The sequence below is a fragment of the Synchiropus splendidus genome, chromosome 5 (assembly GCF_027744825.2).
Source record: "Synchiropus splendidus isolate RoL2022-P1 chromosome 5, RoL_Sspl_1.0, whole genome shotgun sequence".
In the NCBI taxonomy this organism is placed as follows: domain Eukaryota; kingdom Metazoa; phylum Chordata; class Actinopteri; order Syngnathiformes; family Callionymidae; genus Synchiropus; species Synchiropus splendidus.
In genome coordinates, this window is record NC_071338.1 from 19,839,217 (window position 1) to 19,855,520 (window position 16,304).

The 16,304-nt window shown below is 44.8% G+C and overlaps 2 protein-coding genes across 4 annotated transcripts; one reads left to right on the plus strand and one right to left on the minus strand.

The window, feature by feature from the left end:
- Positions 1 to 1,687: 1,687 nt before the first annotated feature.
- On the plus strand, positions 1,688 to 4,512 carry LOC128759377 (serine protease 23-like). The gene is made up of 2 exons (XM_053866256.1): positions 1,688 to 1,880; positions 2,683 to 4,512. The coding sequence occupies exons 1-2, from the start codon at positions 1,873 to 1,875 to the stop codon at positions 3,839 to 3,841; spliced, it is 1,167 nt and encodes a 388-aa protein (XP_053722231.1). The 5' UTR covers positions 1,688 to 1,872; the 3' UTR covers positions 3,842 to 4,512.
- On the minus strand, positions 4,290 to 16,213 carry tmem39a (transmembrane protein 39A). 3 transcript variants are annotated; one of them, XM_053866255.1, is made up of 9 exons: positions 15,956 to 16,213; positions 10,572 to 10,781; positions 8,450 to 8,672; positions 8,300 to 8,383; positions 8,082 to 8,236; positions 7,522 to 7,879; positions 6,330 to 6,517; positions 6,137 to 6,257; positions 4,290 to 5,096 (listed from the first exon to the last, which is right to left on the minus strand). In XM_053866255.1, the coding sequence occupies exons 2-9, from the start codon at positions 10,682 to 10,684 to the stop codon at positions 5,028 to 5,030; spliced, it is 1,311 nt and encodes a 436-aa protein (XP_053722230.1). In that variant the 5' UTR covers positions 10,685 to 10,781; positions 15,956 to 16,213; the 3' UTR covers positions 4,290 to 5,027. The 3 variants fall into 3 exon arrangements, with proteins under 3 accessions (XP_053722230.1, XP_053722227.1, XP_053722228.1); XM_053866252.1 differs by having other exon boundaries at positions 4,290 to 5,965; XM_053866253.1 differs by lacking the exons at positions 10,572 to 10,781; positions 15,956 to 16,213 and adding an exon at positions 9,635 to 9,728 and having other exon boundaries at positions 4,290 to 5,965.
- Between the last annotated feature and the right edge of the window lie 91 nt (positions 16,214 to 16,304).

The window sequence follows — 16,304 nt, forward strand, 5'->3', positions numbered from 1 at the left end:
TGGAGAAACACCACAGCAAAGTAGCAGAGGAAACAATAGCAGGAGGAGGAGAACTACCAAGTTGTGACTGACTCATGTATCAGTACTGCTACTGAAGTGTTAGTGGTTTTGGTGTTAGTATCACCAGCAGCAGTAATAGTAGTACAAGAAAATCTTATCCTAAAAGCAGTAGCAATAACTAGTACTGGTAGTGGTATTAGTAGTAGAACTTGAACTAGCAGTTGTAGTAGCAGCAGCAGTACTATCACCAGCAGCAGATGCCATAGTTTTAGAAGATGAAGATATGATAGTGCCGACCATGATAACAGTCACTGTGTCTCACTCAGGGAAAGTTTGCAAACAAAAGTCCAAGTGGATTAAAATGCTAAGATATTAAACTTGTGAGGTGAATTACAAAGAAGTAAACCGTAGCAGTAATACTTCAGGCCGCTGTTGCCATGTGGCGGTCCCACAGTGATTAGGATTCTTGCGAGCAACTGCCTCTAATAAGAAGTGGCGACCCTCCAATGGTTGGCTGCCAATATTCTTAGCCGAAATTAATCTTGGTAAGAAAACAAAAGAGATTGACAGCATTGGTTCAGAATAATAGGAGGAGGAACCTGGCAGAAGCTGCCGACCCAGATTCAAGGTGTGCGTGTGTGTGTGTGTGTTTGATCGGCGAATCGGAGCTTTGGGATGGGCGGAGATCGTGCAGTTCAGAACCAAGCGTGATGAGCCAGGAGGTCCACCCAGTGTCCTGGCAAAGGTGCAGATTCATAATCATTCACAGGGACCTTCAAGCAGTTGAGGAGAGTTGGACCTGGTGTTTTGCTGCTCTGAAGACTTTATTTCCACATGAAGGCAAAGCTTTTGCTGCATTTGAAATCTGTTGTCAAACATCTGATCTGATCTGAGCGCTGACCTTCGGTCACATCACATGAGAAAGTGCTGAATGCTGGTCTGCCACCAGCTACACATCAAGGTTGGAAAAACAAAAATTAAAAAACAAATCTCTTACTAAACAAATCAGAGGGGACTAAAGTTATAGCGAAATTGTCTTTATTTATTTCATAAAGAAGCGTTTTGCAATGATATAAAATCCGTTTGTCTTGGCTCGGCTGGTTTTACGACAGCTGTCGTTCAGGTGCGGCGTGTCAAGTCGGTGACGTCAATTGTGTTGACGACCTGACCTGACAGCGCTGACTTGCGCGATGGTGGCAGTTGGGCAAAAGCGTCATCTTTGCAAACTGAATGCAAGTTTTTTGTTGAGTTTTTAGTCCTGACTAATTTTGTGACCTATTTCAGTCGCCAACCTTGTTCCAATACCCCATGTTGAAGGAACAAAAACGAATAAAAACCAAACTGAAACTTCTTAAAATTGACTGAATTTGAAAGAAGAAAATCCAAAACTAGATAAAAAGGAAAACTAATGAAAAATCCAAAACTATTATAGCCTATTACGTACAGTATGTCTCATATATTCCGGTTCATAAATCAGTGAGTGACTTCTTCAAGCAAGGTGCAACCTCCCCAACAAGTCAGCGGTCCACACTGAAGTAAAATCATAATAAATAAATAAATAAACAGCTTATTCGATTTTGTAAGTCACGTTTTTTAATCTTAGTGACGTTCCCGAATTCTCACTTCCAACGGGACTGGGAGAAGGCGGTGCTGTCACGTGACCTCGTCAATATAACGCGCGCGCTCGAGGGTTCTGGTTCCGCGGCAGCTCAGTACCGGGCGCCCTCCTCCTCCAGCATCGCTATGCTCGTCCGCAACTGCTGCCCGTCGTCACTGGTTCGAGCCACCGTGGATCAGAGCGAGTGAGCCGCTCCAGAGAGAATCTTGTCTCTAGTCACGCGGTGAGTCACCGCTCACCTGAAGAGGCCGGACATGCGCAGGTGAGTCAGAGCGCAGCGTCGGTTTCAGGATGGAGGAAAGATCGCGGCAGAGATCAGGTACCAGTCTGTCTCAGTTGACCTGAGAGCTGAAAGAGCCGAGGAGGTTTCCGGGGTGAGGAAAACTTGTTCTGTGTGATGAGTATTGACAGTTTGTACTGTCTGTTTATCATCGGTCACTAGTTTGGCAGGAAAGTGAGTCAATTCTGCCTCGGGAAAACGGAGCCAAGCGAAGATTGTTCACCCCCGAATCTGCTTTCACATCCCAGACTGGAAACTGAAGTAAAACGAGGCAGTTTTGCTTCACTACATGCGAAAGACTCAGTAACTCCATTAATTATTGAAACGTCAGCACCTGACGCAAGACGTCACCCTCTAGTGGTCGTCATATAACATGAGCATTTGTCCTTGATATTCAAATGTTAACATGTTCCTGCCTCTTTTTTGTAAACAAAACCAGTGGGAGACGTCTTCATAACTGGTTCATATTGGATTCTCAGCAAATCCTAAATATTTGAATAAAGTGTCCTGTACTTTCTTCTGCTCTCGCTTCACACCCAAGTTATTATTTGACAAGGAAGTATATTTCGAAGCAGCGGCTCCCACAGGGCTGCTGGAGGAATTTCCCACCAGAGCTTGGAACGCCTGACCTTTGCTCTCCTGTTCTTCTTGCTGCATAAAAGCGGAGGAAGTGTGTCGCTGCCAAAATCCTCTCACACACTTTCCCTGCTGCTCTCATCCATCACTGCAGCGTGACTCCAGGAGCGAGTCTCATGTTGACGTCTGTCCTCTCCTCCATCCTCAGGCTCACTCCCATCCTCTTGGCCTTCATCCTCCTCCCGCTCGTCTCCTCTTCGCTCCCACGGTGGATTCTCCAACGTGTGCCAGTGGTGCTCCCACAGCAGACCCACAGCCGGCCGGACCCTCACTTCCTGTCTCAGGCCCGCCTGGATGTGGCCTCCACATGTGACCCGGAATGCCACAAGAAAGCTCCGAGGCCCAGCTACTGGGACCTGAGGCAGTTTCTGGCTTATGAAACTCTGCACTCCAGCGGCCATCTAACGGAGACCGCAGTGGGGATCTACGGCTACAACCCCAGTTCCAGCACCAGTCCTCCCCGGCTCGGTGGGTCCGACGCCGAGGCTCCAAGGTCACGTATAAGACGGAAGCGGCAGATCTTTGGCCACGATGGTCGCTTCAGCATCGCGGGCCAGATCTACCTGCTCAAGTATCCCTTCTCAGTGGCAGTCAAACTCTCCACCGGGTGCTCGGGGACTCTGGTGGGGGACCGCCACGTCCTCACAGCAGCTCACTGCGTGCATGATGGAAAAAACTACGTGAAAGGAGCCCAGAGGCTGAGGGTGGGGTTCCTCAAGCCCAAGCTAAAAGACACTGCTTTTCCCTCCAACTTCACCAAAGGTGCTGACGGAGGCGTGTACGCTCGGCCCACCTCGGACAAGATGAAGTTCCAGTGGATCCGAGCCAAGCGTACACATGTGCCCAAAGGCTGGATTAAAGGAAACGCCAATGATATCGGGATGGACTACGACTACGCCCTGCTGGAGCTGAAGAAACCTCACAAGCGGCGTCACATGAAGTTGGGAATCAGCCCATCTGCTCGCCGGCTGCCAGGACGCAGGGTGCAGTTCTCGGGATATGATAACGATCGCCCAGGCCAGCTGGTGTATCGGTTCTGTCGGGCTGGGGAGGAGACCACGGACCTGTTGTACCAGCATTGCGACGCTCAGCCAGGCGCCAGTGGATCCGGCGTTTACGCTCGAATGTGGGACGCCCGCCACCAACGTTGGGAGCGCAAAGTGATCGGCATATTTTCAGGCCATCAGTGGGTGGAACACCAGGGGACGTCCAAAGAGTTTAACGTGGCTGTCCGAATCACGCCCTTGAAGTTCGCCCAGATCTGCTACTGGATCAAGGGGAACTTTGTGGATTGCCGAGAAGGATGAGGTGGGGTTTGGGGACTCAAAACCTAAAGATGGCACTGACTCAGCATCACAAACCCTCAGTTCCCACAGTTCTGAACATGAACACACACACACACAGGACTCGTGCAGTTCTCACCCGCTTCAAAAAAATGAGTTTGTTCCTTTAATGTTTGATGGAGTTTCCGACTGTACTTTGAAGTTGTCTTTTGTAAGGGGAACCTCAATTAAAATCACTGAAACTGAGAAGTCACCAAGACCAAGTCTGTGAGTTCACATGCTCTTGCTCATCTCTAAATCCTGACTGATCACTGATCAGAAACAGATGACCAGACACCTAACTTCTCCGGACTGGGTTAGGCTACTGTATCATTGATACACGTGTTGCACAGTTACGATATGTTGCACTGTAAAAAAAAAACCACCATCTTATGGTTGTAATGGTAACTGCAATACCAGCAAAACTGTGGGTCTTTTGTAGCGAGTCCAGACTGAGGGTCTCTACAGAGTAACAGCACCAAGCCACGGCGGCTCGTTGATCATCATAGATACAGAATACAACACCAGAAGGGAAGACGGCAACATCTGAATGTATCCGCGAACCACCCAAGGCTCTCAAATGTTTGTTTCAATAACCGTGTTTCAGTTCTGACACATTAAATGCTGTTAAACTGAATAAAAAGGATTGTATTTTACGCTGGTTTGAATGACTGAACAGTGCATGGTTCTGGCGCCCACTGGTGGTCAAGAGAGCAACTGAACATCATTCACTACAGAAATCCTTTATCAAATTAGACAGCCTTTATAAGACATTGCTTATAGTTAAAAACCAGTGGCATCATGGGAGAATATTTCCACTTTCTTTCTCCATGTGATGTAAAATGTTTTTTTTTTTCACTCAAATTGAAAAGTATCTCATATTTTCCACCCGACATACTTCCCCTCCGGCCCATTCCTTGTGTTCTTTACACCTCTCAGTAACTTAGCAGTATAAAGGCAAACCATGTTTGACTGTCACAAAGAAGTGTTGGATTCTGAGATGTACCAACTGTTTTATTAGGCAAATGATTTCCAGAGGCCCATGAAGGCATCTGATCCGACATGATCCAGACCTCAATCCTATTATGATGCGAGCAGTTGAACCCCAAAAGCCAATGAAACACAGTGTAAACTCGAAGAGCCTGAAGAGTCAAACAAGGACTTCAGCTTGTTATTGAAAATCAAATGCTGTGGAAGGACAGCAGAGGATGTTTGACAAATCCGCTGTGTCTTCAGCGAGCTGATGAGAAAGAAACAGATTGTAACCCACAAGAGAAACATTAGAAGTGATTCAAATTCATCTGTGACGTCTTGTTAAAATAACTTTTTGAAAATAATACTTGCATGTTTGAGGAGAGTTCAACGAGGAGCTCGACACATTCCAGAGACTCAACACAACTATTGTCTGAACATGCAGCTGCAGCTTTGGAACAACAGCCGTCTCAACAAAAACGGTTTCATCACCCCGACGCCACGGAGAGGACGGCTCTTCATTCAAATCTCCCATACTATGAATGTGGTTGAAGACTTTCATGTCAAACCAGAGCTGATTTACCAAACCACAACTCTGTCGATCGCTACAAAACATTTGTCTGCTTCGACCTAATTCACTCTGTGATTGGCCACATGCACTTGTAATAATATCTTTGGTGAAACTCACTTGGCATCCCTGACTCTGCTGTTGCCTAGCAACAACATAACACTGTTGAGTCGTCAGTGTGGTAATGCCCAGCGGAACTCGAAATAGTATACAAAATAAAATATTCTTTTAAATATGTATATATAAACATTAAAAATAGAACCGTATCAAAACATGTTTATGAGTTCACAGTCTGTCCCTTTAACCTCGAGCCAAGCACACAGGCGCCTCTACGACGTCTTCAGACTCAAATCATTGGTAGACGTCGCAAAGGAGTAGGCTTTGCCCAGCACCAGCCGATCTCGCAGCAGTTTGAACAGGACGTAATAGTTGCAGGTGAGAATGAGGCCCAGAGAGAGAGTGTGGTTCCAGCGCTCCGAACGCAACAGAGAGTACAGCTGGTACAGAACCACGCTGGACTCGATCCAGATCAGCAGGTTCAGGATCCGCAACGGCTTGTGGAAGAGAAACTAGGGCGGCAAACACAGGGAGGGAAGGAGTTTGATTGTGTGCTCATAAAACTAACTGGACATCACAAGTGACATGCAACATAGTCATGACGGTTTGATAAATGTCCCGTGGAAAACCTTCTGATCAGAGCTACAATGAAATTTAAAAAAAAACACAGGTTGGATACTCACATAAAACCTTGAGTGGGAGACGTCGGCAGGCAGAGCGACATTGTTGGGTCCAACTGCTTTGTAGAGACAGCGGTTGTGTCGTACCAAAACGCCCTGAGGCCAAACGGTGCTCGCTGTCCACCTGAACAAGAACCAACACTCATGGCAGCAACAGGAAATAGTGCAGGACACTGTGGAGGCGACCACGACTCACATGTGCTGAGGTGTGTTGCTGTAGGAGCCCGGCTCCAATTTCTGCCAGCGGCCCAGATGTGCCGCCGAGCGATGGAGCTGGTCGCAGTAGCTGGGGGGCAGCAGCTGGCTCATCAGCATCACAAAGGCATTGATCCAGACCATGATCAGGTGCTCACAGGACCAGCGCATGTCGTAGTACTGGGTGCTCTGCAAGTGTGAGCAGAGACACCGTGTAACTCAGCCATCCCGACCGCCATGTTCCGGCTAACAATTAGGGAGGCACCGATCCACATTTTTGGACTTCCGATCCGACCCTGATACTTGGACTTGGATACCTGCCGATACCAATATTCCTCTGGGCCAATACCAAAGCTCAGTTGTTTTTTTTTACCATTATTGTTGATTATGCATTAATAAGAGAAGGCAACTAGAGGTCAGTGTCAGACCACAAAAGGAAGTCAGGAGACATGAAATCCTAACAACAGCAAAAACATTTTTCTGAAAAAATTTGCAACTCTGCAGGTTTCACATCGGCATTCAATTTTTAGTGAATGGATGTAAGTCGCTGCTTCATTTGCAATACATCATATACTTGCTCGACTGACAAGTGACGTCGTACAGGCGTCTGAAGTCCAACATCGGAGATATTGGCCTAATTCAAGGATACACACTTTGTTTGAGAATTGCTGTTCGTTCACATGTTGCGACGCCTCGCTTCACTTGCACTCCTGTCATGTTTAGTCAGCGTACACCAGCGCTCCAGCGTCTACTTTGGGTTCCAATTGACTCGTAAGAGTTTCCGCTCCAGGTGCATTCTGCTTGCATGCTAACTGGCTACAGGTTTTCAGCAGAAATCTCAGACCGCTGCTCTGCAAGCTCACTGCAAACAGTGGAATGGACTTCCTGAGACCCGTCTCTTGCTTCTCTCCAACGTACAGGAAATCCATTCCACAGTTTGCAGTGAACTCACGGAGCAGTTGACTGACAAGAGAGTTTCGTTGAAAACACAAAGCTCAGACTTTGCTCCTGGATCAGTCATCGTCTTGGCAATTCCCAAGCCTTCAAAAACGTTGGTATCGGAGCCAAACACTGATGCTGGATCGAATCGGTCCCATCCCTACTTTGAATATTCCATGATTACTCCAGTTACTGACAAAAGGATTCCAAGACCTTCCACAACACTGGGACAGAAATGACGAGCAGACACTCACCCTCACGAAGCACAGAGGCAAGAAGGCCACGTAATAGGCACTGAAGAGCGAGTTGAAGAGAACTTCCTTGATCCGCCGATTGAAGTCGCTTTTCAGCTCCTCCACCTCGGCTCGGATCAGATCTGGCGTGTTGGGCTGCGTGTGTGACGGGCAGTTGTGGGTGGGCATGAGCGGGGGGCTGGAGAACTGCTCCCTCAGATTCTCTCGTAACAAGAAGAGGAAGTCCCGCGGCCGAAAAAAGCTGGTCTCGGTCAGCTCGGGGTGCTGCTGCTCGACTGAGTACTCGCAGTCTGGCGGTGGCGTCTGGCTCTTTGCTACCTCTTGGTGGAAACAACAGAGCGGGACGTACACGCCAAATCTAGATAGAACAAAGCAAAAGGTGAGCAGATACTTTTCCTTTCTGATTGAATGATTTAGTGCTAAAATGGCATCATGGCATAAATTGAATCGCTACAGTTAAAACATACCAGACTATAAGATGCTATTTTTTTTTCTCACGGCTTTAACAACCATGCAGCTAAGGTGAGGATTTTTACAGGCTAACAAGTTTCATCACTCACGGGTATCCCAGGAAGAGCAGGTTGAGCACAGAGTGGTTCTTGCTCATGTTGACCAGCGTCCAGCAGAGCACCCAGCCACACAGAGTGAGCAGACTGAGTCTGGCTGTGATCAGAGCCCAGTACCGCAGAGACGACACCCCACTTTTCTGAGACACCTGAGACAAAATGACAAAAATGAAAGCATTTGCCAAGGTACTGAAGAACTTCTGTGCAGTCACCTCTGAAGCTACCGTCCAGACGAACCTCCTGGCCAACATCACCGTGATAAATGTAGCCAGGTGGTAGTCCATCAGATGGAAGTTCTGAGGGGAACAGGTATGAATCAGCCTGTGTCAGAGTAGTTGAGGCAGATGCAAGCAGGTTCTTACAAGTGAGGTAGAAGCAGACGGGTGGCTGTACGGGTACCACCAGACTGTCTTGTAGATGTTAATGTACTGGACAAACAAGGCCACCAGCAAATAAACAAAGAGCTGGAACTCAAACAGCAGACCGCTGTCCAGTGGCAGCTCTGGGATCCTGGCGTGACGGACCGGCCCAGGGGTGATCAGGACTGACAGAGGTGGAGCTGAAAGACCCAATGAGTTGCAGCATCTGATGGAAAAACACAACGGAAATGGAGGAAGAGATTGTTGGGCATTCAGCAGCATTGAGTAGAAGAAAAATAATAAAACACGGTTTATTCCAGTCTACTGGACGCACCTGAATGAGCCACATCCACTAAACTTTAAAAATAAAAAAATATTTTTCACATACACAAGCCACCTGCATCTTTTAGTCATATTCTATTCTCAAAATCATTATACAAACGGTCAGTCCTTCATCTAGAGTAATGACAAATCTATTCACTATTCTATGTCCTAAAATATTGTTTTTTCATTTCATTAATTTCATAAATAGTTCACCACACTGTTCCACTGAGGTGCCAGCGCAGGAGGAGAACCTGCATGTTTTGATGTGAACCAAGGCAGATGATCGCATCAGAAACCCTCCCAGGACCACTCTACCTAATAAAACAAACATCGACCCAGAGTCGACCGATATCATTATCAAGTTTCCTGGATTAAAAATAAGTTTAAAACCACAATCATGAACCAAAGTCCACCAAACTCCTGCCGAAGAGCGCAGCTCGTCGTCGTCGTATTCATGTGCGCAAATGCAATGTAGCGAGTGCGCCACGTGTTTATCAAATTTATGCCGAGATGCAAAATACTTATCACGGGGATACTTTTTGGAGGTACATCATGTATGATAAGTTATCACCCATCCCTACCATGCATGACAGCAAAACAGAGCCTTGCCCATTAACTTAAAAATGAAATAAGCTTTTATTCCTGGGGTTTCTTTTTGCCAGCAGCACATGCTAATCATGTGCTCATGTTTTTTTTTTTCATCATTAGAATTGAATATTGAATATTACGTAATAGATACAGGAATCACTGAGGGAGATCATTAGAAAGAGACCTTGATAAAACTGTCAAGCTCTGACATCAGAATACATGGTAGTCAGACGGGGGGAAAAGTACAATATTTAGGAGCATTTTTAAGTGGCTCACCTACACCTCGTAATTCTCAGGTACATTACAGGATAACATACTGCCATCGTTGAGAAGGCACATTTCACACTAAACGACCGGGTATTTCCTAATTTAACAATGAGATTCACTTTGAACAATTTTCAACAGGGCACATTTCAAGCTAGTGGCTTTATTGTGTTTTCAAAACCATGGTAAACAAAGGACAAACCACCACTGCAATTATTACTTGGACTTTGAAGTACTAGACCTCACACACTTGTAAGAAAAACATTATCTTCATAGTGCCATAAGACAAAAACTACATAAATATCCTGTCTTACTTAATAATCCATAATAATTTGAATTAGAAATTGACCAAAATGAAAAATTGTGACTGGTGCCAGATAAAATTTAAAACGCTCATCTGAAGGTAATGTAATGTAATATAATATAATATAAAATAAAATGTGGTTGTTCATAGTCTAGAAAACATTTATACATATTTTTTAAAATAAATGTTTTGATGCACACAGCACATCTATATTTCATCTATCTTAGTCCTTTAAACAAACCACGCAGTCCAAAAATGCAATGAGGTAGATAAACCCACAACAAAGGAATTGTCCTTTTGGTAGAAAATAGCTCAGCCACAACACCGAATGCAGACTTTGGATCAAACTTTCACTCCAAAGTGTCGCCATGACGACGGTCTGAGCCAGTCACGCTTGATACTTGACACCATGGACAACAAAGAAATGATGAAACGAAGAGAAAACATGTAAGAAAATCATTTCCACTTGTGTTTAACCACTCCTGTTTGGTCAGCATGTGACCAGGCAGCAAGCAGCGGAGTTGGTGCTGTCACCGCTGAAGTGGTGGATTCAGCTGCCAGATTTGTACAATGGCACCTCCAACAATGGTGGAGTGGGTTGAGAATTAAAGAAAGAACAATAGTTCTTTAACAACATGGGAGTACCTGTTTCTGAAGCTCATTCCATTGCTAAGGTTGCTTCCCACCAGAGTTTGAAGGGATGGCAGGGCAGAGCGACTTAGCTGCTGTCTGCTGGGACCCCTGCGACCTCCTGGCATGGTCGCCGGTTACCTCGGCAACCACAGGCGTCGTCAACCAAGAGCAGTTGGCAGACCTCCCCCTCTCCTCAGAGGTCCACCATATACACCAAGACCACTGTGGGAGGAAGACAGAACACTCAGAACATGGGCAATCTCAAAGTCCACCACGGTACTTTTTGGAACTAACTCAGACACTATTGCTACCTCACTGGGCACACATCAAATAAGCGAAAACACACACAACGGGGAGAAATATTTACATTCTATTTAAAGTCTGTTTGGCTTTTCTTTCATCTTTGTCGGGCACTTCAGGCTATTGACTGTCTTACTATTAAACACTCAACCCAAATGCAAAAAAGATATAAAAGAACAGTTTATTGCTTGCTACTTTAAAAATTCAATGAACATCTTAATCTGTGACTGATAGAAAGGAGAACTAGAGAACATCACTGACTATATACACTGGAGAAAAAGGTTAACAGACTCAAGTGAGTGTCAGATGTGAGAAACAGATTGCTTGTCGATGAAGACAGAAGCCAGTAGCGTTGAGACGTACAGGAAAATGACACAGAACACACTATGAAGAGACCGCATGACTGTGCCAGTGACAGATACCATCTCCACTTTTTCCACTCAAAGCTAGATGAGGTAGGCAGAAAAAGGGAAGTCGAGAAGTCCCGGGTTAAACGGTCTAATTTGCTGCTGCTTCTTTTCTCCTAACACCAACACCAGGCAAAAAATTGTGGATGTTGTCTATTGGCTGAGTTCTTTCTTCATCACAACAGACCGCTCAAACATCCTCATGACCGAAGATGTCACACTGAAGACTTCATTCCTCACTCACTTGGGATTAAGGGGCTTTTCACACTATAGTCAGAGAGACAAAGACTGTTTGGCTCAAGGGTCCGACGTGAAGACAAGTGAACTGAGATTTGGCCGCAGACATGATCCCACCTGGAGAGCTGCACCTCATCCCAGGAAGTGCTGGGGGTGAGCTTCTTGCCTCAGGCCATTCTGAGCTCTGGATGCTGGACACCGGAAACTATGGAAGCAGCGCAACTTCAAATTTGATAATTGCAGAGCAGTTACGGTTTCTGATCGCTGTCTGGGAGTACAATATTGTTGCATCAACTTTGGTGGAGAGCAATAGTCGTTGAACAGCACAGCAGTCCGGGACTCGCTATGTATGCGGGTGTTTGATAACTCGCGTATCATCACCTTTATTAGGCTAATAAACATCTGATTTTATTGACAGACATATTTACTTAAATTAATAATGTTGGTCTCCAACTGTTTTCATTGCCCTGATCCTGCTGCTGAATAGGTGTTCATAGGTGCGCAATGAACAGAAACATAAAGGTATAGAACAACACTCGGATAAAGAGCACTGTTGCAATCTAAAAGCTAAAGGCTTTCAATCAACATGGAACTTAGTATAATGTTGAATTTCCCCCACTGTGGGACTAATAAATGCCATCTAATAATATCAGTCAAGACGTGACTGTCTTCTTTCATCACCACACTTTAACAGGATAAGTGCACCAAAACATTATTGATTTTATTGAAAAGGATCAAATGAAAATGCAAACTGCGCAATTTTGAACAGAAAATACTGAACTGCAATGTCTGGTTACTGGACCTGATTATTACAGGTGTGCAGCTTTAAACCATATGACTATTTAATCCAGTTTCAACCTCTTCAAGCAGAGATACTTCATTCCTGCCACAGATTATTGGCTGGGAAAAAAACAAATTCTCTCAGCTAATAATCCACCTTCTTTTGCATAAATTTATTATAGTTTTGGCAAGTTTACTGTTAAATCATGCCATTCATTGGCTCAGGTTGTTTACTGTTGAGTGTTTTCAAAAACAGTCAATAAAGGTTTCAAAGGACGTCACATTAGACGTTAGCCCTGTTAGCTCTGTGCTGCAGGTCAGGCCTGAAAATGAATTTACTCATGAAATTCTGATGGTATGTACTCGAGTTATAGGCACATCTGGTTGAAAAAAAGTCGAAGTTACTGGGGGGTCAGCGGCAGCATGTTTGCATAGATGTATAGTTTTATAGAATGAGACAGAGACAACGTCTCCTCACTTTGGCATATTGTCAACATGTTCAAATCGTCCACAATCTAATATTGCCCACCCCAAGGAGCAGAGGTGGGGACTGAAAAGCAATTGACTGTCTGAATATTGGTTTGGACCTCATCTCCAACCAGGACAGGAGTCAGTCAGACAGACTACTATGGTCTCCGACGATGATGGACAGATCCTCATCCAAGCACTTCCTATTTGCTACTGGTTACGTGGACATCACAATCAAAAATAACGCTGAAACTAGGGTGATGCTTATGATTCCAACCATCTCAAAGCAGTTCAAACACACTGTTGGGAAAGGTAACTGAACTGTACCAAAAATACATTCTTCAATTCTTCAATATATCTGAACAGATGCTATAGACTGCAGTAACCCAGGTCTGTTTACATGGCTGCTGTCAAAACATTTGCACAACGAAACTACACAGCTGTTGTCGTGTATTGCCTCTTATCCAGCAGTAACACATTTACAATTATCCGTGGCAAAATGTTCCAAACCATACTATATATCCTGCTCACTCATATCTGATGACTGCTTAAAGCACCTAAGACTTAAAGCACTTACTTAGAATTAAACACAGTTATTAGCAAAACGGCCACTTTGCATCCACAATGTGGAATACATTGATAATTACACAGCCACTAGTAATATGCCAATAAAAAGTTGACTGCTGTCACAAAATTGATTTCACAGCATGCTCACCACTGTCGGTTAAACCTGTCACATATGTTTTCAGTTTTTCTCACATGTTTGTGCAATGTTTGTTGTTTGGAGTGTCTCTCAGCACAGGTGTGTTTCAGCATGTTGGTGTTTCTCCGCAAGTATCACTGCATGAGTTTCCCATGTGTTCAAAGGGGACTTTTCCCTGGCAAGTGTCTTTTTACATTTGTTACAAGACTGTCACTTTAATAGTGAGGCACCTAGGTAGATCTGTCCCTTTTCTGGCCCCATTGCCCTCACCATGATTTGAACTCTCACCCTCCGTGCCAACTAGTGTGTTCTCTTGATTGTACACAAGTGAGAGAACTCACCATACCACCAGGAAATGTGGTGACCGAGTGAACGGCTGTAGTTAGAAAAAAAGTGTTCTGAAGTATTGAACTACTTCTGATGACCCTTCTGACATAGGAGCATTAGAGGTCGTGGAAGGTGTCATCTTTATGTTTTTTGATTCGGCTGTACACTGTATGAGTGAAACACATTCAGCAGAAATTCATCTGTGCGTTCACTCTACATGAGCCGATGACCACATTGCCATGAGTGCACTTGGAATGAATAGACTCTGGAACCCGGACCTCAGTAGCATCTTGGATTGAAAATTATGTTTCTGAGTAAATGAGCGGTACTATGGACCATCATCATCACCAGCGGAGCCCTTCTGGAGGGATTCAGAGCCATTACGAGGACAAGCAAGAGTAACGATCTCTCCCCGGGTACGATGTTACGCGGATCTTCTACTGAAGCCACAGACTGACTATTAAACACATTTACAGAGTAGGGCTTAACTTGAGCACCTACTTCATGTCACCAATCTAATCGAGTTAAATTGACCTCTCAATGAAACTTTGAACTAAATCAGTGACATCTCCTTTAAAATCTATAAGGTCAGTAGTTCATAGGTGGTCAGTGCATCTAACTTGCAGCTGGGAGCTAGAGCATGATGAGCTTTAAAAGTTGCTTGTTAAATCAATTCTAAAACACAGAACCGAGAAGCTAAAACAGGGGTGATCTGACGCTGTCTTTTAAAACCAATGAAAAACCTAGCTGCTGAGTTTTGGACCAGTTGGATGTGGGAGATTGGTTTTTGGGAAATACCAGAGAGGAGGAACTTGCAATGATCAAGGTGGGAGAATATGAGTGTATGGTATCTCAAGGGATTCAGAAATTGATAGATTTTTTTAGATGATTTTCAGATTCAGTTGTTGGAACCAGGATGGGACAGTTTTTATGTGTGGATGAAATGATAAGGTGGAGGCAAAAATTACACCCAGTTTTCTCACTATAAGTTTTATGTTGCAGTATGGAATTTGGATAGAAGATCATAATTTCAGATTTTGTTCTGTATAGTTGGAGACGAACCTGCAATGTACTAATGTCATTGAGATAAAACATTGTGCTAGCATAGTGACGCCAAGGTGAAAAGACTGATCTTTTCAGCTAACGCTCTGAGTCAACACAATCTAGACTGTTGACAGTGTTTTACGTCACTGTTCATTTACATTTTTTACAACTTGTATAGGTACAACAAGCACTCAAACGTGTTTTGGTGACATCTGACAAAGAATCAAATGAAAACAAGGACCTTGCAACACCTTTTCAAAGGCTTTGATCATTTCTTGAATGAATAAAAACAGTTAAAATGGCATTCCTGACGTTAATCGCGTCCACTTGAGATAACGTGCAGACCTCTCTCATTCTTGACCATGTAGACGAGAATATAACTCCCTAAATTCGTGGACGTTTGGAAAATCCCAGGTGCCACACAAAAAGAGTGCTCAGAGCATGAATATATAACATATCACATAAATAAATTGCAGCACTTTGGATTTACTTGTTTGTGAAACACGATGGACCCGGTAGTTGATCGACTCTCACACACTTGTAATACCGGAGTTTCCTCAAATGTGATATTATCATCTCCGCAGCTCGTCTTTAGCTTCACGGCCCAGTTGGTAACATGTAGCCCCGCCCCCAACACTGACTAGAGAAGACTAAAACCTCACAGACGATATAAAACCACCAGTACTTACCGTCCTCTATACATTGCCTGTCGACAAGTCTGCATACCACTCGACAGAAAAGCCAAAACGACAGTCGCCGACGGCGAGACACAAGTCCAGCCAAAAGTCAAGCTGAAACAGGAACTAGATATTGCTTAGAGAAAAGTAGCGAATGATGTGGAAGTCCACGACCGGTGGTTTTAGGCAGATAACGCTGCGTGTAACTGAGGCTGCCCGGGGTGCAAACCAATGTTGCTTTAAGTCATATATATATACATATATATATATATATATATATATATATATATATATATATATATCTGTGTAGACCTGCTGTGACATGTACCAGAGCTGCCAGTGTGGATTATGATGGCAACAAAGTCCTCCCTACTTCCACACACTAACACCAGAGCGGAGCCCTAACGCGTTCATAAAAGCCATTTTGGCTGTTTGGAAGTCGCATGTACTCACAGAGAACACGAGAGGGTGAGGAGGACGAGGATGCATTAGTCAGTTGTACGGCTTCCAGCCGGACGTGTCCGTGGGTGAACCGAACATTTCTGCCGAGTCCAGCTTCAGTATGACCAGCTGCACCGCTACAGTGGTGGGCCGCGGAGACAACGGCAGTACTGGCGGGTCGCTGTCACTTTGGCGGAGACCATAAAATGGACAAAAAGTTGGGCGCCAGGTTTTGCAGAGCAACAGTGTACTTGCGCTGCAGCACTGAGACCGACGTGGCAAAGCTGAACCGCCTCTCGCCGTGACGTCATCCATACGCGACTTCTACAACTTGTTAAAGAAAGTCGTCTTTGAGTTACTT

Coding starts and splice junctions, on each gene's coding strand:
- tmem39a (XM_053866252.1), bottom strand. CDS start 10,684: ATGCCAGGAGGTCGCAGGGGTCCCAGCAGACAGCAGCTAAGTCGCTCT. Junction 8,673..10,571: donor GGAATGAGCTTCAGAAACAG/GTACTCCCATGT, acceptor TTTTTCCATCAG/ATGCTGCAACTCATTGGGTC. Junction 8,384..8,449: donor CGTCTGCTTCTACCTCACTT/GTAAGAACCTGC, acceptor TGTTCCCCTCAG/AACTTCCATCTGATGGACTA.